This window comes from Musca autumnalis, unplaced genomic scaffold, assembly GCF_047663935.1.
Source record: "Musca autumnalis isolate F117 unplaced genomic scaffold, ASM4766393v1 scaffold_2, whole genome shotgun sequence".
NCBI classification, from domain to species: Eukaryota; Metazoa; Arthropoda; class Insecta; order Diptera; family Muscidae; genus Musca; species Musca autumnalis.
Genome location: NW_027411755.1, coordinates 108,990 through 136,902, shown reverse-complemented (window position 1 = coordinate 136,902; position 27,913 = coordinate 108,990). Strand labels below are relative to the sequence as shown.

The 27,913-nt window shown below is 33.4% G+C and overlaps 1 protein-coding gene and 1 long non-coding RNA gene across 10 annotated transcripts in view; one reads left to right on the top strand and one right to left on the bottom strand.

Moving 5' to 3' along the window:
• The window catches only part of sick (sickie), a 317,157-nt gene that overhangs the window by 238,200 nt on the left and 51,044 nt on the right, over positions 1 to 27,913 (top strand). For 8 of the 9 annotated variants that reach the window (XM_073966463.1, XM_073966459.1, XM_073966462.1 and 5 more), the window contains one exon: positions 27,347 to 27,909. In XM_073966463.1, coding sequence (XP_073822564.1) covers positions 27,347 to 27,909 — 563 coding nt within the window. Of the gene's footprint in view, positions 1 to 11,391; positions 11,959 to 27,346; positions 27,910 to 27,913 lie in introns of those variants that run through there. The other variant, XM_073966479.1, reaches the window with a different exon arrangement.
• The window catches only part of LOC141393480 (uncharacterized), a 328,761-nt gene that overhangs the window by 254,302 nt on the left and 46,546 nt on the right, over positions 1 to 27,913 (bottom strand). The window lies entirely within an intron of this gene.

Genomic DNA, 27,913 nt, shown 5'->3' with positions numbered 1-27,913 from the left:
TGCGCACGATAGCTTTTGAAGGGAGTAACCGATTTGGTTCATACTTTGCACATCATAAATTTTTTACCAGCCTTAGCTGCGGTTCCAATATGGGTACCTCCCACACAAAATTTCGGAAAAGTTCAGTTCAGTTGTTGTAACATGCTGTATTCACTGCTCCCCATACGACCGTACAAGTTTCATCAGGAGCAAGTCCATACTTCCTGAGAAAATAGCCCGAAAGGTGTAAAAACTCACCGCACCATATATAGTGGCTGGAGAGCACGATAACTCTCCAACTGATCAACTGATTTGGTCCAAATTTTGGCCTTCGTCATATTTTGTCTAAACTTAGTTTCATTTCGAAGATGGGCAATATCGGTCCACAACTTCCGCTACTTCCCTCCAATATTAAAAAATTTCACTAAATTGGTATTCACGATATCTCTTGAACCGGCTTGGTTGGCCCAAATTTAGTTTTACTTCTAAAATCTCCAATATTGGTCCCCTCTTTAGGGTACCTCCCCCACAAAAGTTCAACGTTTGTGTCTAAGTCCAGTTTACAGATATATTATGTTTTCGGTGGGCAAGTCCATGCTTCCAGGCAATTCACATAGGCTGAGGGTATATCTCTGTCGGCAAAGCCGACTGATACTTTTTTACTTGTTTATTTGATTTTATAATAGAATAATAGAAACCCGTTGCGAAAAAAGAAGTTATGGGGGTCTACTGTTGAAAATCTAAGAAACACTACGGGAATAGCTCCAATCTAGAGGCGCCACTAGAAATATCTGAATGCTGTAAATAATCGCGTTTTAAAATACGTTTTAGGTACACCACTTTAAGTTTAACAACACTTAAACTTTAATAACCATAAGTGTTAACAGGAATATGAGGTGGGGTTTGGAACACGTTTAATTACCATAATGTTATATGAATGGAAATCGTCCCTTAGTTTATAATCGGAAGTTTGTAGTAATGGTTCCTAAATGTTTAGCTATAATCGCGTAAAAACCATTATAGTCAAAGGAAAACATATTCCAGCATGATGAATCGGAGAAACTACTCTTGGTTCGGGTAGATATATCATATCTACGAGTATATACATATATACATACATACGTTTAAAAATCCTTAAAAGCACATGGATTTTAAAAGTTGCTACAGAGAGCATTAAATTCATTTAAACATTTGTTTTTGTATTATCTAGTAGTATGTAACAAAGAAGAACAACGTTAGCACAGCAGGCACTGTCCTAACCATGTCTGGCAAGAATTGTACTACGTGAACGTTGCGTGTAGTATAAATTGTTTTATAATGCGTAACAGAACATTCATGACAAGTAAGAGGATACGAGACGAAACTGCAGAAAAGGAAGTATCTTTCTATCCGCCAAACATAAATCACAGGATTTTAAAAACAGACATGCTTTCCTAACTATCCGCACTGCAACCTTTGGTCTTTGTCGAGAAGTAGAAAAAAGGCCAGACAATAAACAATATAAGTATAAAGTGGATATGAATGTGAAGAAAGTATGAAATGTTAATATAATAAACATAGTCTCAACACTTAAGTACCGTGACCCGTTGCTTCAACAGGAATACATAAAATATCATCAGGTAATAAGATAAGTACATACATAGGCAATTCACACCGCAAAATATTTATGAATAAGTAGTCTTTATTAGACCGTATTTATACATCTTCTTATCACGATGAACTGCATTATCTTGATTTAATTGGCGTAAAATGTATGAAAATATATGTATGTACGGTTCGTAAATAAAGATATAGTTATGCCGTCGAACGCCAATGCTAACGGAGCATAAGGTTATTACTAGACATCGGATTTTGCATATTTTTTATAAATAAAGATACCAAGTTTCTGATTGGACCAAAATTCGTTTTGAAGGAAACTGAATGCAATGACGGGCTCATATATATTTATTTATTTTTTGCATATGCAAAAATTTTGCAAAATATGCAAGTAATTTTTTTGACGAAAATCGTCAAATTATGTTTGGAAAATCATCAAAAATTATTCTAAATTAAGTGTATTGCCGTTAGGCGTCGATTTCTTAATAGATTATTATGTTATTAATTATTATTCCGCAATAAATCTAGACTAAAAGACTTAAATATACATAGATATAAACAAAATTAGTTTTCACAATGTGAGAAAATTTCCTATAACCCAGCCTTCATATTACAATATAAGTTGCTTTCCTATACAAATTTGTTCAAAAACTCAATCAGAAATGTCAAAATCAACGTATCCAAATATGTTGATAGTTTCTTGTCGGCCAAAATTTTCTGGCAGAAAAACAAATGAGCTAGACATTAAGACTAAGAAAATATTGAATATTACATAAAATCTTTCATATTTTACTAAAAAATATAACATATAACATGAATATTTCCCTCGGAATTTTCCGCACGGAAAATAATTTTAAAAAGTGAAATCCTTTCAAATAAATATTTGTAAAACGTTGAAAACTACTAGATTCGCTTAATTATGGCGTATTCTAGTCGAATCGACAAAAATATTTTCCATTACCTTTTGTATAGAAAAACAACTTATGTTGTAATAGGAATGCTGGGTTATTTGACATTTTCTCACCTTGTGAAAACTGATTTAATTCCTATCAGTCCAGATTTATTGCTGTAGCGAAATATCAGGAGAGTCTCAATAACATAATAATAATAAATAATAATAAAAAACGACGTTAAACCACAAAAAAACTTAATTTAGAACGGTTTCCAAATTTAATTGACGATTTTCGTCAAAAAACACTTGCATATTTAGCACATTTTTTTCATATTTTTTAAATATATTTTGCATATCTTTTGCATGTTTTTGATATGACCCCAAATATCGAAAAATTTACCGCCAAATCGTGTAGATCCAAAATTTGAGCCCAATCGGATAAGAAATAAAAAAACATGCTAAAATCCGATGTCTAGTTATTACATACATACAACTATTCAAGCATTTAGCAAAGACATCCATCATCCAATGTCTAGTTATTACATACGAACATACCTACAACTATTCAAGCATTTAGCAAAGACTACCATCACATTGACAAAGCATGGTATGGTTGTATTTGGAAAGAGCTTTTGTGTTGAAAGTTACAAATTACATATGGGGCGTTTTTCAACTTTAGCATTACTTCTTAAGAGAAACATTTACTGACGTAAGAGTTGTTAAAATGCCATTTTCAGTATGAATCAATGATGAACACGAAGAGAGCATTTGTATGGTAAAGCCGAGTGCTCATTTTGTTCATCTATGGTGTGAATTGATGTGACTTAAAATTCATTCTTACATTTTCAGGCAGAGGGTATTAAGGGAGAACTAATATTACATTTTATATCCTACACCACATTATGTACTATGTCTTTGTACATTTGTGTGTAAGATGCAAAAGGAAACGAGATAGACCCATTGTTTCTTCTAGGGATATACATTCACAGTGGTCATATAGTCATATAGTCGGCCCAGCCAGACTTTGATCCTTTCCTTACTGGTTATTAATTTTTCAGTATTTATTTCAAATTTATAAAACATGAATTATAAATGAAATTACCTAAAAAAGTAAATAAATATAAAAATAAAGGAAACAAGTAAGCAAAGCCTATAGTCGGAACAGGGCCGACTATGTAATATTTTTCATATTGAGCATTTGGTAGATGATTAAATACCAGATCTTAGTGAAATTGCAAATTTAGTGGACTAGAACTTTTAAGCGAAGAATGTTTAATATTTTTTAGTTTTATTGTCTATTTATTGCGACTAGATCTTTTTAATAGATAGGAAGATATAAAAAACACAAAAACTCATATTTATATGCAAATTATTACAAAAAAAAACTCAAATTGTGTCTTGAAATTTCATTACAATTACATTACATTACATTACAAGACACACGGACCGATTCACAGTGATTCAGAATCGTTTTTTCTGGCCTGTAATTTTTGAATGGATAGATAGATAGATAGATTTTTCGTTCGACAGATAACACAATCAGCTTTCCGGTGAATCAAAAACGATCTAATTCGGTCTAGTAGTTACAGAGAAATTCAATGTCAAAGATAAACTTTTGAGTTCTTTTAATAGTTTGCATCAAAATATGAGAGGTTTTGTTTTTTTCTATTACAAAGGTCAAGTCACAATAAAACTAAAAAATATCAAAAATGTCTTACCTTAAAAGTTCGTACACTAAAGTTGGAATTTCACAAAAATGTAGTACCAGAGGAAAAATAAAATAGCTCACATTGTGTAAGCGCTACGGTAACTTATTAAATTGCTTCTTAAAGGCAACAATCCTACTTAACAAAAAAGAATAAACATAATATCTGTTATAGTTTCCGAGAAATGAATGTTTCTTTAACCAGAAATTTGGAAAAATTGCGTATTTTTCAAAATAGGGGAAATTCGTCTTTTCGAGCACGCCACGACCGCATCTTCTAATATTTTAGTTTCCTTAGTTTGAATATGTCGAGAGAAGTCTCCCAAGTCCCGTATGGGATGTTTGTGGAATATTATAGTTTGAATATGTCTACTATCGAATCCTTTATGCAAATTGACAATCGGTGTCGATAAAATATTGGGATTTTGGCCAGGAAAATCGATATTTGAACCATTGCGCTACAGAAGTACAAAGCTAGGCTGTTGTATAGTCTCGAGCTATTCTTCTTCTTCTTTATTTACTCATCCGTTATCCGGATATAAGTGATCGTACAATTCATTTTGTTTTTTAATATTTATCGCATTATATTTATGTTATAGTATAGTGGTTGTCAGCTCTCTGTGTCTTGCAGCATTCAGCAGATCAGTTTCGTCGGTATAACCTGTCCAGTCCATGATGTTTTTGAGCCAAGATGTTTCTTTTCTTCCTCTAGCACGCCTTCCATCAATTTTTCCTTTTAAAATTGCTTGTAAAATGTTGTATTTATTGTTCCTTAATACGTGTCCAAGATATGCTATTTTGCGACTTTTTATTGTTGATATTAACTGCCGGCTTACATTCATCCTTCTTAGTACTTCGTCATTAGAAATTTTCGCAGTCCATGGTATTTTCAGTACTCGCCGGTAAATCCACATTTCGAAGGCTTCCAATTTTCTTTCATCAGAGGATTTGAGCGTCCAAACTTCTGTTCCATATAGCAGCACCGACCAAATATAGCATTTTATAAAACGTACTTTCGTTGTTACGTTTATGTCATGGCTTTTCATAAGTTTGTTGTATTTACAAAAAGCATTTCGCGCCATCTCTATACGACTCTTAATCTCTTTCGAGGGATCCCATTGGTCGTTTATTAGTATCCCTAGATATTTAAAAGATCGCACTCTTTCAATTTCTGTACCTTGAACTTTTAAGGTTACATCTGCATGGGGATTTTTTCTGCTTATGACCATATATTTCGTCTTCTTCATGTTTATTTTAAGGCCATATTTCTCACTTACACGTGCAAGTTTCTCCACAAGTTTCTGGAGACCGGATATACTTCCAGCCAGTAATGTGGCATCGTCCGCATACCTTATGTTATTAATTATTTTCCCATGAATTTTTATTCCGACGTTTTCTCCTTCTAGCGTTTCTTGGAATATTTTCTCTGAATATACATTAAACAATAAGGGAGATAGAAGACAGCCCTGTCTAACACCCCTTGAGATGCCAATTTCTTTTGTTGGTTCTCCACTTACTTCAATTCTTGCCGACTGATTCCAATAGAGACTTTTTATGCACATAAGTTCATTGTCTTGCGTTCCTATATCATGTAATATTTCCATTAATTTATCGTGTTTGACGGTATCGAAAGCTTTTTCGTAGTCAATAAAACACATGAATACATCCTTCTGGGCGTCCCTACATTTTTGTGTTATAATTTGGATGCAGTATAGTGCTTCTCTTGTACCCATTCCTTCTTTAAACCCAAATTGGGTATTTCCCATGTGTGCTTCACATATTTTGTATATTCTACTATGAATAATCTTTAGAAATATCTTCAAGGCATGACTCATTAAGCTAATGAGTCTGAAGTCACTGCATTGTTTTGCATTATTTTTCTTGGGTATTGCGATGAAGGTTGATTTTAGCCATTCTTGTGGATATTTTCCAGTGTTGTATATGTAATTAAAAAGGTTGACTAGTAGGTGTATATTGCTGGAATCAATAAGTTTCAGTAATTCTGATGGGATTTCGTCCGGTCCTGTAGCCTTTCTGTCTTTCAATGATTTTATAGCGCGTTCTACTTCGCTCTGCGTTATAGGCGTCCCTCTTCTTGGAATTTCCGAATCATCCTCATAAGATGATCGTTCGCTATCAGTAAAAAGATTGGTAATATATTCCTCCCATATATGCTTCCTTCCCTCCAAGTCAAATACAGCTTCATTGTTTTTATTAATTAGAACTGGATTGGTTATTTTCTTTCCATATACTCCGGCGGCTTCCTTTAGCTTCTTGTGGAGGTTAAAATCATCGTGTATACTTTGTAGAAATTCAATTTCCTGGCATTTGGCATTCAAATTCGCATTTTTGGCTGTTCGGGTCGCAGATCGTATCTCCTTATTTATCTCCCAGTATTTTTCATAGTTTTTATTTCTGTATTTGCTTCGCTCATTCCATAGTTCTCGAATCTCGTCGGTAATCCATTCTTCTGTTCTTGATGATGTTCGCTTTCCCAGAGTGTTCTTTGCAGTCGTGTTTATAACATCTTTCACCTTGTTCCACAATTCGTGCATATTTTCTTCATTCAACTGTTGTAGTTGTCCATTTATATTGTTTTGCAGCTCATGTTTAGTTGCCGAGTCTTTAAGTTTTTCAATATTCATTTTATTTTGGGGCTGTTTTGTCCGATTTAATGCGAGCTTAATTCGTATATTTGCCACGAGTAAGTTGTGATCCGATGGCACATCTGCTCCTGGGTAGGTCGAACATTTTGTAACACTGGAGAAATATCTTTTATTTATTATTATGTAGTCTATTTGGTTTCTCACAATTTGGTTTTCATTGTCCTGTGGGGATTTCCAGGTGTATAACCGTCTGGGATGTAGGGGAAAACACGTATTGGTCACTTTCATATAATATTCCTGACAAAATTGCACTAGTCTGTCTCCTCTATCATTTCGTTCGCCTAGGCCATATTTTCCCGTAATATTTTCAACTTCTTGGTTTCCGACCTTGGCATTAAAGTCGCCTTGTATTATTGTTATTTCGTGTTTTTTTGTCATCTTTAGTAACTGCGCAATATCATTATAAAATTCTTCGACTTCATTCAAATTTGCATCTCCAGTGGGAGCATAGACTTGTATGATATTAAAATTTAGCGGTTTTCCGCTTATTTTTAACAACATTGTCCTGTCTGACTTTGGAACGAATCCCGTGACACAGGCCGCTATATGATTTTTAACAATAATAGATACTCCTCTTCTGTGAGCACCCTCCTGGTTTCCTGAATGATAGACCGTCATATTTTCTGATCTGAAATCTCCGCATTCCGTCCACCATGTTTCGCTGACACCTAAGATATCAATTTGGAGTCGAGCTATTAAGATCGGTAAATTTCGAGGTATTATGTATATCATGACATTTTGTAGTATGGAAGGAAGTTTTATTTCTTTACACACAAGCCAAAATTTGTCAGTATTGAACTATAACTGCAATCTCTAGCGTGATTATAATTACACCAAATTTGTGATTTTTATTAGGAGGTGTTGTAAGCAGTGAGAAGAAGAAATATAGAATTATAGCAAATTCAATATTTAATATTATAATCAACAACAATCAGTGGCGATACATATGACATTTAGCGACAAGTTATTTTTTCCAAGACTGCTTGTGATTGCTTGTTAATGACAACCACTCACTCCTTCGGAAACAAGATTAGTTTCTTTTTTAACATACTCGTACATTATGCACACAACATGTAGGTAGGTACAAACTATTCGATGGGGTATCGTGGATACCCAATATAATGAACAAGAACATCTTTAGAAGACAAAATAAATTAAATAGTTTGCAATAAAGTAGAAATGCATAAAAATATTGATACAATCTGAAATGAGTTTCTTCGTACCTATTTTATGTTGAAGTTTTTTTTTTTTTTTTTTTTTTGTACACATTCATTTGGACTGGCACTTACTGTGTTAATGTGAGTCGACAACTTGTTCTTCAGGACTTGTTAAAATGTGGGCGTAGTCTATTCACTGTTACAGATAAAACTCTTTGAATACGATGTCGTTATATCCAGGACTATTCACTCTATCGGTAACCTAATCGTATATATTGATTAGAAAACAAGTAAGTGTCAGTCGGCTTTGCCGACACATATATACCCTCAGCCAATGTGAAGTGAAACTTTCACCTACGGACAGATCGAATGTATTTAAGGTCTCTTTTGAATTTTGTGGCCCCTTTTGGACATTTGAACTAGCCGACAAAAATGTGGATTAGGAATTAACTGCACTAAAGGAATTAACACAAATGTTGAACTCTTGTGGGGGAGGCACTATTAGGGAGGACCGATATGGGCCATTTTAGAAGTTAAACTAAATTTTGACAAAATATTAGGAGATCCAAAGTTTGGACCAAATTGGTTGCCCCATTCAAGTGATATCGTCCTAGCATTTTAGTGACATTTTTTAAATATTGGGGAGAAGTACCGGAAGTTGTGGACCGGTATTGCCCCATGAAACTAAGTTTGGATATAATACGACGAAGACCAAATGTTGGACCAAATCGCTTGAACAGTTCGAGAGTTATCGTTCTCTCCGTTCGAGAGTTATCTTGCGCTCCAACCACTACACACGGTGTCATAGGGACTCTTTGTAACTTTTAGGCTATTTTCTCAGGAAGTATTCACTTGCCCCTGATGAAACTTGTACCGTCGTATGGGGGGCAGTTAATACAAGTTGTTGCAACAAAAATCAAAGCGATTCGAGAACAGGTCCTAAACTGAACTTTTCCGAAATTTTGTGTGGGAGGTACCCGAAGGCGTGGACCGATTGAGTCCATATTGGAACCTCATCTAAGTTTGGTAGAAATATCACGATGTGCAAAGTGTGGATCAAGTCGGTTATTCCCTTCAAGAGTTATAGTGCGCACAAATTTTCTGAACATTTTCGAATTTTTGTGGGGGAGGTACCGGAAGGAGTGGACCGTTATAACCCATCTTCGAACTTAAACTAAGTTTGGACAAAATATTGCGATAGCGAACTTTTGGACCAAATCGGTTCATCCGTTCGAGAGTTATCGTGCGCACCAGCCAGCCAGGTAGATAGACAGACGGACGGACACTGCTAAATCGACTCCAAATTGTCTGAAACACATTTCGTCCAAACATACTTGGTGTCTAAAACCGTTATTTCGAGAGGCACATTTTGCCTGTGTGAAAGTGTATATACCCTCGTTAGCATAAATGCTGAGGGTATAAAAAGAAAAAGGGACTCAAATCCCCTACTTAGTAGAGACTTTCGTCTATTCGCATTTGTTTCAATAGTCTAGATTCGCATTAGGAATTGTTTCCTTGGGTAATTGTCAGTTTGAGAGAGATGACCATTTGCCTCTTAACACAGTCTTTGTTCATCAAACTGACAAATGGACCAAAAGCAAATATAAACATGAAACAAATACGAATAAAATTTTGCAAAATGTAAATTTGAACATATAAATTACCTGGTGACATAGTAAGAACAGCTATTTAAATCTTTTTTCGTGGATTCCTAACAAAGAACTAATTTGGAGAGCAAGAGAAAACTAAGGTCTAAATTCGCCTCCCATGTGCCCTTCCCAAATAGGTCTTGCTTCAGAGTTTGCATTATCATAGGGCCAACTGTTAACTCGCTCAAAAGTAATATTGTTCAAACAACATCCAACGATGCATACGGAGACTAAATGCCAGTTCAAACATATGACTGATTGTTATTAAATATTACATTTTCATTTCATTTTCCTCTAATGTTTGTGTTTGTATGGTTGTAGGAAAATGGAAAATCTGCAAAGCTGTAGGTATATTTCATGTCAGTACATTTGACATTTAATGTTTTTTATTGGATCTATCGGAAATCGCATTCGAACGGCTGACATTGTATTGCCTCAATATGAAATCTTGTGATGTCAAAATCAGCTTCATGAAATGGGCATTGATTACGCCTTTACCATAAACTCTACTATTGTAGACTTGACACTTGACTAATGAGAGCTGCAAGAATTGAATATCATTTTTTAATAGTTAAATTGTTGCATTTATTTTTTTATGTAACAATTTTGGTTACGTGGTGCCAATTGTTTTACGTAGAATCATTAAAATTTGTAGTCTTTCCTCAGACCCAATTTATTTAAAGTGTTGCAAAAAAAATCAAACTAAGCTCTTGAAACAAAATTGAAATTAGCCTATGCGTTAAGAAATCGACACAATGTACTAGGTGTAAGATCAAAGATTACAATATTGGAACTTCCTACATATTTATGATTGCAAACAGAATCTTGACAAGTGTTGTTGTGATGTAACAAGTTTCGCTTTTAGCTTCGCCTTAAAATCGCCAAAACTGGTTGTAATACGCCTGCGATGATGCTAAGCAATTGCAAATACAACTGGCGTATCGAATATGCAAAGTATAAGAAAAACAAGTTCAAAACGTACACAAGTATCTCAAGAAGTTTTGATTTGCAATTTTTGTTTCATTTTATGAATGAACTGTTGAATGTTGTAGCAAAGGGGCAAGCAATTCGGAGGCGTAGAAACTTAGCAAAAGGTCCCAAGTTGTTGCTATTTTCGAAATTCAGTAAGAGAATGTGATTAATGGAGCGAGTATTTAATAACGGGGACAACCGAAAGTGCAAAACTTGCTCTCACCCGCCTTAGTTTTGTATCAGAGTAATCTGTGCTATGCCATTGTCGACTATTGCTTTGTCCGACCAGCATCCTTGACTAATCTTTCTCTATATTTTGAGAATAGGAGTTAAAATGATTGTGCGCAGTAGTTTGCAAAAAACTATATGTAAAACTAAAATGTAAAAAAGAAAACTATACATTTTACAAGACATGTCAGGTTTACAAACAAACATTTTGGGGAAAACAAGTATTTTTTTCTTAAACATCATCCACACAGCTAATTACAAATAAATTTTACATCTAATAAAGGTGCTGGATGAATATGCTAGATTTCAGTATATTATTCTTTGTTTTTTAAATTTGAAATAAAACGTTATTTTCCAAAATTGTTGGCATTCACCACTTATGAGCTTTTCACCATAGTTGCAATATTCTCTGAGTCACACTCTCTTGAGAGTAATGTGAGTAGTGAGTGCTGTTAACTTACTCTTAAATTTCGGTTAAAATGCCGAACGTATTTTTCTTTCGAAGAACCCAACAGACAAAACATTTGTTGCCGAAGGAAACCACCCTGAAAACGTATTTTGACTTTCGGTTGGTGCGGTCGCAAAGTCTTAACACAAGTCGAGCAAACAAAAATACGTAAACTAAAACAAAAAAAATGTACATTTATTAAAAAGTACACACACAAGAAAAGGCATTTGTGTGAAAGAAATACATATTTGTTATTAATGACGTACATACATTAATAAAATCAAAGCTGATTGAAATCTAAAATTATTCTTAAAGTGTCCTTCTATCCTTTCCTTTGCAATGTGATTCGGTGTTTCCTTTGTGAGTGCGTGTAAATGTGTTCGAGAAAATAAGTGATTTAACCTCTAGAAAAGGCTTTCGCCAATAAGAGTGTCTGTGTGAAATCAAATAAATTTGTAATGCAGCATACTTTTATGATGTCAAATAAAATAGTAGTACGTGCCTACTTAGCGGCACTTAAATGTAAAGTTATAAATGTGATATTCCGTGTTTAATTAAACCTGCCCCCAAAACAAGAAAACCACAAGCTGTAGTATTAGCTCTTGCTGCGTTTTGGCCTGAAGGTTGCAATGGCTGCATTTAACATCTTTATCATCAACGCCTAAGGTAAAGGTCAAGTTTCATGATTTGCGTTTGTAGAGGGTGGGGCATTTCAGTTGATTAGGTACTCCAAGTCTATTCACAAATACATAGCTTGAAATGACAAAACTGAATTTGTTGGTGTAAAGGAGTTGGATTGTGATTTTCTATAAATTTTTAAAAAAAATAAGTGTAAAAAGATACTACAAACGTCCATAGACATGTTGAAGTATCCTATTGTACAGGTATAGAACACAACTATTGATTGGTTAACAAACAGTGACGAGCGTTTTTGCAAGGATAAAAAACATATTATTCTTACACTTATGTCCATTAATGTTTTCTATGTGTATCATATACAGTGGTGGCCAATACATTTGCAACAAAATTTCACGTTTTAGAACATGTTTTTAATATTTTTTGAAAGTAAAATTAGGTATTCTTTTGCAATGATATATATGGGGCTTTCTGAGTGAAATCGGACACTTTTTTAAGATGAGGTTTTTTATTTCCTTTATTTTTTGCTGTGGTGATGCTGCTGATTAACAAAACATTTTAGTATATTTTTAGATTATTGTTGATTTACTGTTCCAGAGATATCACGCCTTGAAAAAGTCAAATTCTGTAAAAACTACATGCAAAGAAATACTCATAACTTCTTTAATATTGGTCCAATTTTTAAAAATCTTTTTTGTATGTTTTGTTGTTTTATCAGCTATTAAATAAAAAATAGCAAAAAAAAATTTCTCAGACGCTATTTTCGCGATTTAATATTAAAAATCCATTTTTAAAGATGTTCGACCCCTTCGATTTTCTTTAAAATTTTTTGTATTAAACTACGTTCAATTAGTCCTATGTGGTAATGGGGTTCGGACGATTACTATTTTTTCTGAATTTTTTAAAAATTGTCATTATAATTTTTCCTTAATACCTTTGTCCAAAATTTGTATTTCCTGTATTTTTGAAGCTAAGAGTACATATTTATCATTATATATTATATATTTATCATAAAAAATAGAAAAAAATGCTCAGTGGGCTTTAATGGAATTTTCGCTGATGCATTTTCAAAATCGAAAAATGACGCAGTTTTTAAGATGTTGGAGATAAATTCATAAATATAAAATCAAAACAAATATTTATAAATGAAACTTTTAATTTTTTTAATAAAATAATAAATTTTGGACAAAGATATAAAGGAAAAATTGAATTGACAAATTTTAAAAAATTCTGAAAAAAATAGTAATCTTACGAATCCCATTACCACATAGGACTTAAAATTTTTGTAATTGAACGTAGTTTAATACAAAAAATTTAAAGAAAATCGAAAGGGTGGAACAACTTCAAAAATTGATTTTAAATATTAAATTTTTCTTAAAAGACATGTAATTTCGGTTGTGGTGAAAAACTCTCACTAACAAAAAGATATATTCCGATATAATAAATTGTCTAGGCTCAATGAAGTTTTACACAAAGTTAGATGACAATATTATTGAAGCATTTTTAAAATCATATTCATATTGTGTTATTGTAATTTTTAGTTATTTGTGTTCAAATACAAAAGATGCCGACTACTGCTACATGTCGGACTTAGGAATACTTACCCAACAAGATGTTTGGTACGGGCGGTCCCAAAAGTAAAATGTTTCAAAGCAATTAGAATATTCCAAAAATTTATGAAAAATTAGTTTGTAATGGAACTAAATGGCAAAAAACATTATTTATGGTTCAAAAAATCAAAAATTCACTCAGAAGGACATGAATATTTATGGTTATTTATCAACTGATGAGTTTTCTACAACTTTCCAAGTTTATAGAATCCAGAATTTCCAATCATACCGCCCGTTATAAATTAAATAGATCAGTATTCATCATTCTGATAAGGGCCCGTACGCTCATATAATTTTCGAGGCTCGGACTTCTGACTTTTGCTAAACGACGATATAACGGCATTCTGAATTTCATTAAATCGAACACAGAAATGTCCATTACTTCTGAAGTTTCTGACCCTTTTATTCAAGTTTAAGGTGTGTTATGTATTTTCATATTTTTTTGTTTTTTATAATTTTTGTTGTATGTATATCGTGTCAAAACTTTTCATGATCTTATTTTCGAAGCAATGAAGTATAAATAACCGCAAAAGAATGCCTAATTTTACTTTCAAAAAATATTTTAAATAAAATTGTCTAAAACGTGAATTTTTGTTGCAAATGTATTTTCCACAACTGTATATGTAACGGATATACATTTGATCACAGTCGTATTCAATAATTAAAGCTAATTTTATTTCATATTATAAACTACAATAATAATGAGAATAATTATTAGGTGTTATCATTCCTTACTTATCGGATTTCAAAGGATAAAATAAGAAAATTTGAGGGCTTTCAAATCATACATAAGATAACATGTTATTCGAAAACGGCACCAATTACAAAATGTAACTTGTATTATGGACGTATAAGTTTCATATTAGGTAAAAATATTATACTTTTACTATAAAAAACTAGTCCAGCGGAAACCCGTGAAGTTCTACTATTAATATCGTTAATGTTTCGTCTTTTACAATCTTAATGTAAATTATAGTTTAATATTGCACTCGAATCAGTCAGTCGAATCTAAATGAGGATAATATAAAGAATTGAATTCTTAAATAAAAATGAATTTGTTACATCTTTACAGAGAAAAATCTGCATCCAATAATGTGTAATATGTACACAGGACAAAGGACGGACGCTACTCATTTAATCGGTGACCAATCATTCAGTATTTATATCCTTAACTATAGCTTTGAAAATTGTCCATTGGGACCGCTTGTACTTTTTCAGGAAATGCCAAATTAATATTATGTATATATTAATTATGTATGTTATGATTTCTAAAACTTTTCAAATTTATTGAATTTCCAATGATACGGTCGCCAAGTATTCACCATCCCTACAAGGATCCAATCACAATTCGGGACCCATACGGGGCTCTTAGCTCTGAATTTTATAAAACCGAAAACAAATATGTAAATTGCCATTATTTCTCTTCACGCTTCTCCCATATGACCACACCACCGTATGACAGATATCAATTTTACAATTTTTGCTTAAAGAGTTAAGGTTTTCACTAGAAAAATCATCATTTTAAAAACTGTAAAGCCAATTGATAATTACCTTCGCCCGGATGAAATCATGATATTGGTAGCGATCAGTAAATTTTGCAGGCTGTCAGTGCGTTTTGTAAACATTATTCTCTGTAAAAAAAGTAATGATGAAGTTAAGCCAATGGGGGAATACTCCAGACTTAAGAAATCATATGATTGAATATTCAACAATAACAAAACATTTAAAAAATATTTTACACAAAATTTTCTAAAAAATGTCATTTATTTGTAAGTGTATCTGCACACTGTACGTGTATATATCAGGAACGCCAAAGAATTTGTGGGAAGAAATTTAATACCGACAGTTGCGCTCAAATACATGACCCATATATTTTACAATTAACGACATGCAATGCATAGATAGCAAGCAAAACCGTTTCCTTAAAGGGACTCAACAGTTTAAGACGTCCATTTTTGCGACAGTAAGCTAAGTTTATGGAAGCTGATTTGTTCACCTTTGTGATGTGCTCTTAATGCTTAAATGAACTATGAATAAGTTCATACTTCTTTAATTATGTTTAAAACTGTTTTTATAAGGAATGGTAATGCAAAACACACGAGTAGCATACCAACTATCCCTTTTAGGTTTTATTCAAATAATGCCGATAACAAGACAAGGATTACTTATAAATGAGTTTAGAAGAGTTACGAATGATAGTTTACATTAAAAATATATCTTATCGAAAAACAACTTCATGAGGAATCATTCAAAGATCAGATTCACCAAGCAGTACATGTTCGTTTTTCCCTGGCAATTATATAAGCAGTTAAAAGTCCACTAGGATAATGTGATAAGATAATGAATTCGTACTTGCTATTTTTGTCATCGAACTCTAACTAGATTTGTTTGTTTTTCTATTTAAGATATTATCTGACTAGTGAATTCTGTCAGATTTTCTTGATTTTCGCTAGCAAATTTAACGAAATAATATTAAAGTTGTAATATCGTTTCCTCGATAATTATTATTAACCTAATATAAACTGGAAGGACATCGTGTAAAAATTGTTTAAGCGAATTCAATGATAATAAAACTTCTCCCATTTGAGGTTGTTGTTTTTAATGAACCCATCAATTTTGTATAAATGGCAAATCCGAAGTTCAATATTCTTGATCGATTAACACTTTCCTTAGTTGTTTCGACTGTAAGACGAATCAACCCTCTGTGTAACCCACACACTGAGGGTTGACTGTCAGTACGGTTGTGGCTGTAAGCAGAAATATTTCTCCTGTTATCCTTAATGTAGTGCACTTCCTTTCCACTGAATGAATTTTCAAACAATATGACGTCATTAGTTAATAGTCCACAGCCGGGTGTTTTTCATTCTTCGATACAAATGTAAGAAAAAAATAATACAGAATATATCAATATACATATGTTCGTACATGTATGCATATACATATGTACATATGTATGTATCTTTGCCTTGTTTTATTGTACTTGCGGGGGAATATTTTCTGGATAAGACTGCTATTATAAGAGAGTATCCTATCGAAATAAACCGTTGATATATGTATATTGATGTTTGTGGAAAGTTGGGCAACATAGTATGGTCAATCGAGAAAAGGTTTGTGGAGTGATATTTGGTCGCAACATTTTAACATTGTCTAATTCACGTAGATTCAAAAATTGGTATAATCGCACCAAAGCGAAAGTTTTAATTGAAAATGTTCATCAGCGTCAATTTAATTCTTGTTGTGCCAAACTCATCACGATTGTAAAAAAGAATATTCTTAGGTACACATTTGAATAACATCCGCATCAGTTTCGCTAAAACCAAAAAGTCATATCCCACCGCAGTTGCAAGTGAGGTGAACGATGTGGCATTTTCAATGTAATGCACACAAAGTGTTAACACAAACAACATACCCAGTTGACATAGAGGATGTGGGTTCTCGCATTCGCTTGCAATGAATATCTAAAGAGTTATAATTTGAAACATAAGAAGGAGTAGGTCAGGTTAACTATGATGGCACATAGTAACATAGGTCCGCCGCATGTACCTCGTACCTTCATTGAGTAATGTACATATGTACATATGTATGTGCATGTAAGGCAACAATGACCTACACCCTTCCTGCTTTGCTTAACCTACTGTAAGATTGTGTTTACACTGATTGTATGAAACTGTGCCATGAATGCATATCGCCCATTTACTCAAATAGTGTCATATCTCAAAAATCGATTTTGCAGAAAACGCATTTTAATTTGTTTATCCAAGTTTTGACATGTTCCCATAAAAATATTGTTATGAAACGTATAAAATAGCGGCATTTTGTAAAGAGTGCTAAAATTTTGTGCAAGATCTAGCGTGGTTTGAAGTGTCTTAATACTTCATTAACCCCAAAAACATGTTTGTTGATTCATGTATGCAAAACTCTAACTCAATGAACTCTAACTCATTAATTTTTCAAAATATCATCATGAAGCGTTGACGCAATAAAAAGTAGGATTTGTAGAAAAAAATATGAATTCTTACTTGAAAAAAATTATTTTTTAGGTTACGATACTCTTTGAGTAATAGAGCGATATAATAAATGGAACCAGTGTAGCTAGCGGTTTGGCGATAGCTAAAAAACTTCGCAGGACGATATCATATATTTACCACGTTCTGACGAGTACGAACTATTTTTAATGAAGTCTGGTAGCATGCAGATATTTTTTTAGTCTAAAATATTATTGTTTTATTTCTCAATTTTAAAAGTAATAGTAAGTATAACACTGTGCAACACGAAAATTATTAACCATATTCTGACCCTGCAGGGTGATAGAACACCAAAAATGAGAAGACATGTGTCTCGCCGTTTTTCCCTATCTCATCAACTTTCGCGATTATAGGCCTCCAAAGGTTTGAGGCTTTGATGTAGAAAGGGTCATTTAGTCAGGACTATATCTTCCAAACCGTTATGAAATTTGAATTTATCTCAGAGGCAAAGTTGTAGCTCTTGTCTTAAAGAACAAAAATTGTGAACACATCAAACCCATCAAACTTCATCTGCAAGGTCAAAATCGCCATGGTCAAATTTCTTTTAAAATTTTGCTCAAGTTTTTTTATACAGCTATCAAACCGATAAAATTTGAAGCAAACAATTAACTACAAAAGTGTACCTCAGATCTCAATAAACATCTTTCTAGAATATACGAACCCTGAAGGAACAGGTCTTAATGGTCAAAATAGCAAAACAATTGCGACTTTTATCCTCTTTTCTCGGCTTCTGCTCCATAGATATTAAACCGTTCAAAATTCAAGAAAACAATCAACCACAATAGTGTAGAAAAAGCTTCAATAAACAACTTTCTGAAATATGCGAAATGTCTATGAACGGTTCTTAATGGTAAAAATAGCAAACATGTTTTGAAAATATCCATTTTTTATACTTTTTTCTCCGACCTTGGTCCAAAGATACACACCCGCCCAAAAATTAAGGATACAGTCAACTCCAAAAATGTACCATAGATTTCAACAAACAAGTTTCTAGAACAAATGATTCTAGGAACGATTCTTCAAGCTAAAATTCGATTATTTTAGATCATTCTTTCCTGTTCAGGTCCGTAAATAACAAAGCTTTCAAATTTCCTTGAGTTTTTACCAGTTTGTTGTTTCCAAACCTGAGCAGGGGAAATGTTAAAAAAATTAATTGTTCGTGAATTTCAACCCTAAGTATCATTCCTAGAATCTTCATATGTTTTAAAAAGCTGTTTATTGAAATCGTAGGTACATTTGTTTGTTGACGGTATTCTTAATTTTTGAACCAGAGTCGGAGAAAAAATATAAAAAATGGATATTTTCAAAACATTTTTGCTATTTTTACCATTAAGAACCGTTCATGGACATTTCGCTTATTCCAGGAAGTTGTTTATTGAAGCCTTCGCTACACTATTGTGGTTGATTGTTTTCTTAAATTTTGAACGGTTTAATATCTATGGAGCAATAGCCGAGAAAAGAGGATAAAAATCTTTTGTAATTAATTGTTTGCTTCAAATTTTATCGGTTTGATAGCTGTATAACAAAACTTGAGCAAAATTTTAAAAGAAATTTGAACATGGCGATTTTGACCTTGCAGATGAAGTTTGAAAAATTCAAATTTCCTAATGGTTTGGAAGATATAGTCCTGACTAAATGACCCTTTTTACATCAAAGCCTCAAACCTTTGAAGGCCTAGAACCGCGAAAGTTGATGAGATAGGGAAAAACGGCGAGACACGTGTCTTCTCATTTTTGCTGTTCTATCACACTGTGGAGTCAGAATATGGTTAATAAAACATGACTCAAAAAATTACACACAGTGTAACATATGATGGCAAAAATTTGGGAGCTACATGACCAGAATAATAGGCTGAAAAATAATGGGTTATTTCTTTAACAAAATCACTTATGCATATTACTGGTGAATGATGACTAAATAACCGATAGCTGTGAGTTTAACGCTCACCGTGGGCATAGAACAACTACTTAATTTGTACGACATTTCCTTGTTAAAGTAATGGGTTAGTAGGTTGATTTGTAAGTATGTATTTAGTTATGTCTACCAAAAAGTGTTGAATTTGGTAATATGTAGGAGTTTTTGCTGTGAAATAACCTAAACGTGGAAAATTTGAAGAATTTAGTTTTCACACAAGGCATTAATGTTAATGTTCTTACGGACATTAGTTTTTGTTGACTCAATAACGTATCAAATGGAAAAGAATACGAATGATTGATTCATTTTCATCGATCGCTGTATGTTTTGATTTCAAAATATAGTCGTATATGACTGTATTGACTAAATATTTACATATATATTTTATGGTACCTCAGATAAACATTTCGAGGTGTTGCAAACGGAATGATATAATAAACACTATTTTAAGTGTGAAATAATATACTACTTTTCACGGCAAACCTTATTGCAAAGCGGGTCAATAAACCAACATTCACAACACAGACAAAAAAGCAAAGTCTTTAGTATTTTTCTTATGCCATGAAAATGCATAGAAAAACAAATCAACGTTCATAACTTGGTGACTGTTGGTCAGTATGGAGCCCCCTCCCATTTCATTTTTAATCGTTTAGAGGACAAGAAATTACAAACGGTCACTTGTAGGCGTCACAGAAAATCGATAAGAAACAAAATCTATAAAGTACGCTTGGTACGTTAGCAGGGCAAAATATTACACTATAGAAAGAAAGCGTTCAAAAATAAAATTCCAGAAATTGGGTCAATGCATAGATTTATTAATGAACTCACTTATTAAATGTACAAACGTAAGTTCGTCCCTCCGATGTTAACATTAGGGCAACATTAGGAATTGAATGTCCTTGTTCACGTACAACTTAACTATGGAATATATTCAATTAATATTCAAATAAAAAACACATTCAAATGCTATTGAATAATACATTTGCGATAAATAATTGTAACGCCACAGGTCTTTCAATTTGTTTTGTGAGACTAGGCTGTTATGTTTCGAAATTATCTGTTTATTTAATGCTAATTTTATGTCTATCTTAAAAAAGTTTGTACATTTGTTTAGAATGAGATTTTAAAAACTAGAACGAAAAAATAGATATATAAAACCAGTAGGAAAAGACCAAAGTCGGGCGGGGCCGACTATGTAATACCCTACACCAGTCGAAATATGTAAAAATGGAATAATTAGTATACATTCCAATACGCAAATGCTTAGCTTAATGATGAAAGTACTTAGCTCCAAAATCTAGCGGTACTTTAATATGGAAGCTATACCAAAATTCGGGGCTATATCAAAACGTGGACATATGTATGTCCATAATTCTTGGTGGAGAAGTTTTTTAATAACCCAAAACAAACATTAAAGTAAATTTTTTGAACTCATTAAACTCCAAATGGCAAATTGGAGCCATATTTGGGGAAAATCGTTAAAATACCTAAAATCGGGAGGTACCTTTATATGGGGGCTACAAAAAAACATGGACCCATCTTAACAATTTTAAGTGGCGAAATTTCGTGGCCACTGGGAAGCACATATGTAAAATTTCAGCTAGTTCAAGCAAAAAATGTGGCTAAGATCCCTAAAATACCTTAAATCGGGATGTATCGTTATATGGGGACTATACCGAACCGTGGACCTATCTTGACAATTTTTAGTGGAGCAATTTCGTGGCCACTGGGAAGCACATATGTAAAATTTCAGCTAGTTCAAGCAAAAAATGTGGCTAAGATCCCTAAAATACCTTAAATCGGGATGTATCGTTATATGGGGACTATACCGAACCGTGGACCTATCTTGACAATTTTTAGTGGAGCAATTTCGCGGCCATTGGGAACTTCAAATGTAAAATTTCAGCTGGTTTGGGCAACAAATGCGGCTAAGATCCTTAACATACCTTAAATCGGGAGGTACCGTTATATGGGGGCTATACCAAAACTTGGACCGATATAGCCCATCTTCGAACTTGATCTTCCGACGGCTAAAAAAATGGTATTCCCTAATTTTCAGCGAAATCGGTCAACAAATGCGACCTGTATGTTGCGAACGGACGGACGGACGGACATGCATAAATCGACTCAGAAAGTGATTCTATGTATATCCCTAGAAGGAACTATGGGTCTATCTCGCTTCCTTTTGTATGTTACATACAAATGCACTAACACATAATACCCCTTACCACATAGTGATGTAGGGTATAAATATTATATTATTTCTGCGAGGTGTCATATTGGCAACATTTAGATGAAACTCCGTCTAGGCAGTGAACTTATGTAATATTAATTTTTTTTCTCTTTCCTAAACTATGTACATATATTGTGATGTTTTAGGATATGTTTAAAGTCCTCCACTTAAATACTATATACATATACTAGCAAAGTGGCCGCTACTTCGTATGCGGAAAGAATATAAAAAACAAATAAACAATATTTAATATGGAAATGGCGAACACTGAAAATTTTGTTATACTAATACCAATTTTTATTTCTATGTAAGTACTGTTGGTACCACTTTAGTTCGATTTTCAAACAAATCAGCTGTATCTCACCCTTACACATCAACAGCGAGACCAACGCTGCAGGCTAATACTCACCATAATTCCAAAAAAAAATCGGATTCCAGCTCTGTCCCTACACACAACAACAAATTGAGTACCAATAAGTAATTTTCGTATACTAAAAGAAAAATGTTTCATTGATTTTGAACCAACGTAGAGTTTCATTGAATAAATGAATAGTTTCATTAAGGAAAAATAATGAGTTTCTTCAATATTCCAATGACATTTCCTCAATTATGCAATGATACTTCTTTATTAATTCAATAAAGTAGTTAGAAGTTACAATCCTATTATTTCTATGAAACTTTCACATTAATACTATGAAACAATAATGAATGTCTTTGTAAAGATTTATTGACCTTTGAATCTTTTTATGTTAATTTTAAGACGTGTGTCTTATTGGGCTATAAGGTCCTTTTTGTCAATGAAAAATAAATAAAAATTACTTATTTCATTATTTTATCCGACGTTTCGTTGGGTTTTTCCAACTTCCTCAGGGATAAGTTTTTATTGATCTGGCAACGACATAAATATGCATACATACAATAAGTTGTAAAAACCCAACGAAACGTCGGATAAAATAATGAAATAAGTAATTTTTATTTATTTTTCATTGACAAAACGGACCTTATAGCCCAATAAGACACACGTCTTAAAATTAGCATAAAAATAATGAATGTCATTTTACCTATACTGACATTAATACAAAATAATATAATACAAATTGTTCCACAAACATCCCAGATGGGACAAGGGAGACTTCTCTCATATCAATGAGTGCACCCCGATTCATATTAGCTCAATGATATGGGAACTACAGTTTATCGCCGAGTTCGAACGGCGTGTCCTAAGACACCACTTGTAGAGAAGTTTTACATGGCTGAAATACTCAGAAAATGTCGCCAACATTACTGAGGGGTATTTTGCCATCGTTGAAAATTTGATGTTGCTTGGCCGGAGAATCGAACCCACGACCTTCATCGTGCAAGGCGGGTGTGCATACCATTGCAACACGGTGGCAAAATAATAACAGTAATCGTAATTCTAAATCTCAAGATTCCACCAGTTCGTCCAATTCCGAATTTTACCAAACTTACCCATAAGAAGGAATTTTCAAAACTTTCTCAATCGAACAGGCCTACAGTATTCTTAAATGCAAATTTCAGGATTCCCGCGCTATCCGTTCATCTGAATCTAAATTGTACCAAATTTAGTGTCATTTAGTACTTTCCATATTGTATCAAATTTAGTACTTTCCGTACCCATAAGTACGAATTTCCAAAACTTCTTCAATCCTACACTCAAACAGTCGCCTTAATTCACAATTTCAAAATTCCAGCTCTATCCGTTCACTAAAATCTAAATTGTACCAACTTCTGTACTGTCCTTACCCATACATACGCGTTTCCATAACTTCCTCAATCCTATCTATCCGTAGATTCTACCTATATCCATTCAAAATATGCAATTGGTACCAAATTTCGTACACTTATAACAACACTACACTAACTCCCCATCAATGACTCTCGTTCCAAACTCTAGCTCTTCCCGTTTGACGAATACAAAGGGTACAATATTTCGTACCATTCTAGGACGAATTTCCATAAATCCAGCCACAGTCAAAACTTCAACTTTCTAGCTTTAGCGCTTTCGGCTGGGCGATGACGATCACTCAGTCATCACTAAGCTCTTTTATATACATACTAGCAATTGTCCGCTACTTCGTTAGCGAAAAGTTTTCGTTTATAGAAAAGAGGTTGCGTGCAGAATTTTTATTGACCCCGTCCTTCCCTGACCCCGTCTCTCCACTCATAAATTAGTTCTTTTTAAAAAATTAAAACAACAACAGTGGGATTAAGCCCGATTATTTTGAAAAAAAAAAAATAGAAATCACTAAATATAAATTGAAAATTTTGTTCAATATTTAGTACATTTTAGTACTTTTCGTACCATTCTAGGACAAATTTCCATAAACCCAACCACAGTCAATATTTCAACGTTCTAGCTTCAGTGCTTTCGGCTGGGCGATGATATGTCAGTCTGTCACTCAGTCATCACTAAGCTCTTTTATATACATACTAGCATATGCCCGCTACTTCGTTAGCGAAAAGTTTTCATTTATAGAAAAGAGGTTGCAAGCAGAATTTTTTTGACCCGGTCCTTCCATGACCCAGTTTCTCCACTAGTAAATCAGTTCTTTTTAAAATCAGTTCTATCCTTTCAGCCAATACTAAGGTTTACCAAATTTAGTACTTTTTGTACATCTGTAGTACTCATTTCCAAAGCAACCTTCTTATCTTAACCCTACGTACCAACGGTGACCCTAATATCAGAATTTCACCTTTATCCTTTCGTCTTGTACCAAATTTATAGTTCCAATATCCAAAACCGCCTCCTCATATCAACCCTACTCATCAACAATGACCATTATACCAGATTTTAGGATTCCAGTTCTACACTTCATCCAATACCAAAATTGTTCTAAATGTTGTACCATTTAGTACTTTTGGTACATTTGTAGTAGGCATTTCTAAAGCAACCTTCTTATCTCAATCCTACAAATCAACTGTTAACTATGTATACAATTTCGGAATTCCAAAAAGACGCAATACCAAATTTTGTACAATTTATTATTTTCGTGCGTCTTTCGTATATATACGGTATCTATTTCCAAAACCGCCTCAACATCTCAATATTACACACCAACAATGATCCTAATACCAAAATTCAGAATTCTATCTCTGTCTGCATACCCTTTTGTATAGACAAATTTTCATATTGCCATCTGTATTCCTAACCAATACCAAACTTAGTACCATTTGATACTTTTCGCATTTCCAAAACCATTTCATATCTCAACCCTACACACCGACAGCGACATTCATACACACTTTTAGAATTACAACTATATCCTTACAGCCTACAAGTACAATTTAATACTTTTCGTATACTATCGGTTTGTATTTAAAAATTTCCTCCATATCATAATTCCTAAAGGAGTGGACCTATACGCACACACAATACTAAATGTAGTACCATTTATTAACTTTTGTACTCTTGTAGTACGTATTTCCAACAATGACCCTAATACCAAATTTCAAATCCCAACCCTATTCATATAAGCAATACCAAATAAGTTCCATTTAGTAATTTTCTTACACATAAGTACAAATTTCCAAAACTACATCCATATCAAAGTCCTACACTCAAAAATTAATTTTAATTCCAAATATCAAGGATCCACCTCCACCCATTAACCCAATTCCAAATTACACCAAATTTTGTAATCAGGATTGCAGCTCTATAATTCACTCAAAACCAAGTTCAGTTCTTTTCGTATATCGCAGTCTTACACTCCAACAGTAATTTTAAATCCAAATTTCAGTATTCCAGCTCTATCGGTTTACCCAAAACCAAATTGTACCAAATTTAGTACTTTTCGTGCACATACGTTCGAATTTCCAAAACTACCTCCATATCTCAATCTTACACTCCAGCTGTAATCTTAATTCCAACTTTCAGGATTCCAGATCTATCGGTTCACCCAAAAGCAAATTGTACCAAATTTAGTACCATTTAGTAATTTCCATACACATGAGTACATACATATTTTAAAAAACACCTCCATATATGAAGTATCTTAATCCTGATTCCCTTTCCAAATTCCAAACTTTTAGCTTTATCCGTCCACATAATACCAAGTGGTGCCAAATTTAGTACATTTTAGTTCTTTTCGTAGACTAATAGTTCGAATTTCTAAAAACGCTCTGGTACGTCTATCCTGCACTCCATTAGTGACTATCATTCCAAATTTCAGAATTCTAGCTCTTCCCGCTTGCTTAATACAAAAACCCAGCCTTATCTGACGCCTTCGGATCAAGAGTGATCCACACGCAAAATGTCAAGATTCTAGCTTCAGCCGTATCGTCTGGGCGTTGATGAATCAATCAGTCAGTCAGTCAATCACATTACTCTTTTATTAATATAGATATAGATTCTCTAAAATCAATCTAAACATTACACTGTGGTTCGCAATGTGAATTATTAGGTCAAAAGTCAACTTTTTGACATTTTTGACATATATTTATACATTATTAAAATATAAAAGTAAGTACCTCAATGCAACAATTATTACACGTTTTTGTTGTAAATTTTTTACCCTTTAATGCTAAGCTGTCAAAGTTGTGATTTGTCCAAGCAGTAGTAAGCTGTAAGCTTTTGTGATATTTTCATTTGTTAATATTTTGATAATTAAATATATTACATATTGAGCAAAATAAAATATATTAATTATAGTACCCACTTTGCAGGTGTATATAAAGAAAATTGGAAGAAAAATAACAACATTCAATATTAAATCTCCATTTTTCCATTCCATTCTATATTACATATTGAGCAAAATAAATTATATTAATTATAGTACCCACTTTGCAGGTGTATATAAAGAAAATTGGAAGAAAAATAACAACATTCAATATTAAATCTCCATTTTTCCATTCCATTCTCCAGTTTATTTTTTCCTAGCCCTGCGAAATGTTAATCAAAATTGATAGGTTTATAAAAAATAACAATTACGTACATTAATATGTATAGAATAAGAATGTTTTTGTCAGGGGGTTTTTAGCGAGGAAGCTTTAAATTTGGTATGAAAGTTATATTTCTGATATTTTTTAATCAATTTTTAAAATAGCTTTTTTCTCTAGAACGGATAGTTTTCTGGCATCGGCCCTTCTTTTAAAAACGCCGAAAACTTGGTTTTTGATTGAGAATCCTTTGGTTTTTGATTGAGAAAATAATCATACTACATTCCTAACAAATTCCTTGGGAGAATTGAATAAAATAATATTAAAATTGAAGCTCGGAATACCATACTCTTGTGGTATTTTTCCAACAATTTTTATAAAAATCTTTATTACACTGTGCAATATTTTTAAGGTTATCTTGTGTAAACAATTTATACAGAGGATTTTTTGAAAGTATGTACCCACACAACAAAAACCCTAGTTGGGTTTTGTTGTGTCAGATTCAATTTCGATTCCAAAAATGGAGAGTGCATTCAAAAGCAAAAGGCCCAAAAACTTGTGCGTGCTCAATTAGCTTACGGGGGCAAGTAACTCATTGATGATCTCTGTTTTCAGTGTTATTGAATCATGAGAGCCGACCTTTGAAGAATATTGACATAAACAACTAAATGAATAAACTATTCAACAATTAGTGCTAAATTATTTACATTCTTTGCGTTCTCAAACATTTTATTATACAGAATACGCAACAGTCGTGGAAGCTTGGACAGTTTAGGCACAGGGGCACCATCATCCGCAGCTTCTCAAGCTAGTTCTAGTGGTGGATCAAACACAAAAATGGATATTAGCAATGGCCAAAGCAGTTCTGCAAATAACAGTGCCAATAACAGTCCCCAACATCATCACAGCGGCAGTCCCTCTCATCGTTCATCATCTCGAAATGGCAACATTCGTGACAATTGGTCGAAAATGCCCGAAACCTTAAATGGTCAAAAGGTAGAGCACCGAGAAAAATCATCGCCATCACGACGCAACGTAGGTGGATCATCTTCCAAGCAAGGTTCATCCTCCTCTGGTCGTACTAAAGGAGTGCCACCCAGTTTTGGTTACGTCAAACGTTCAAATGGCACAGCCACGTCTACTGCAGAACAACAGAACATAGTCATGATGATGAACACAATGGGTAATTGTAGCCCACAAAATGGTCGCAACACCGCCCATGTATCGGCCGTGCCAAGAGCTGGAACACCCAGTGGTCGCAAAATGTCAGGAGGTGCCCAAACGCTACCACACGAAGTTTCAAGTAT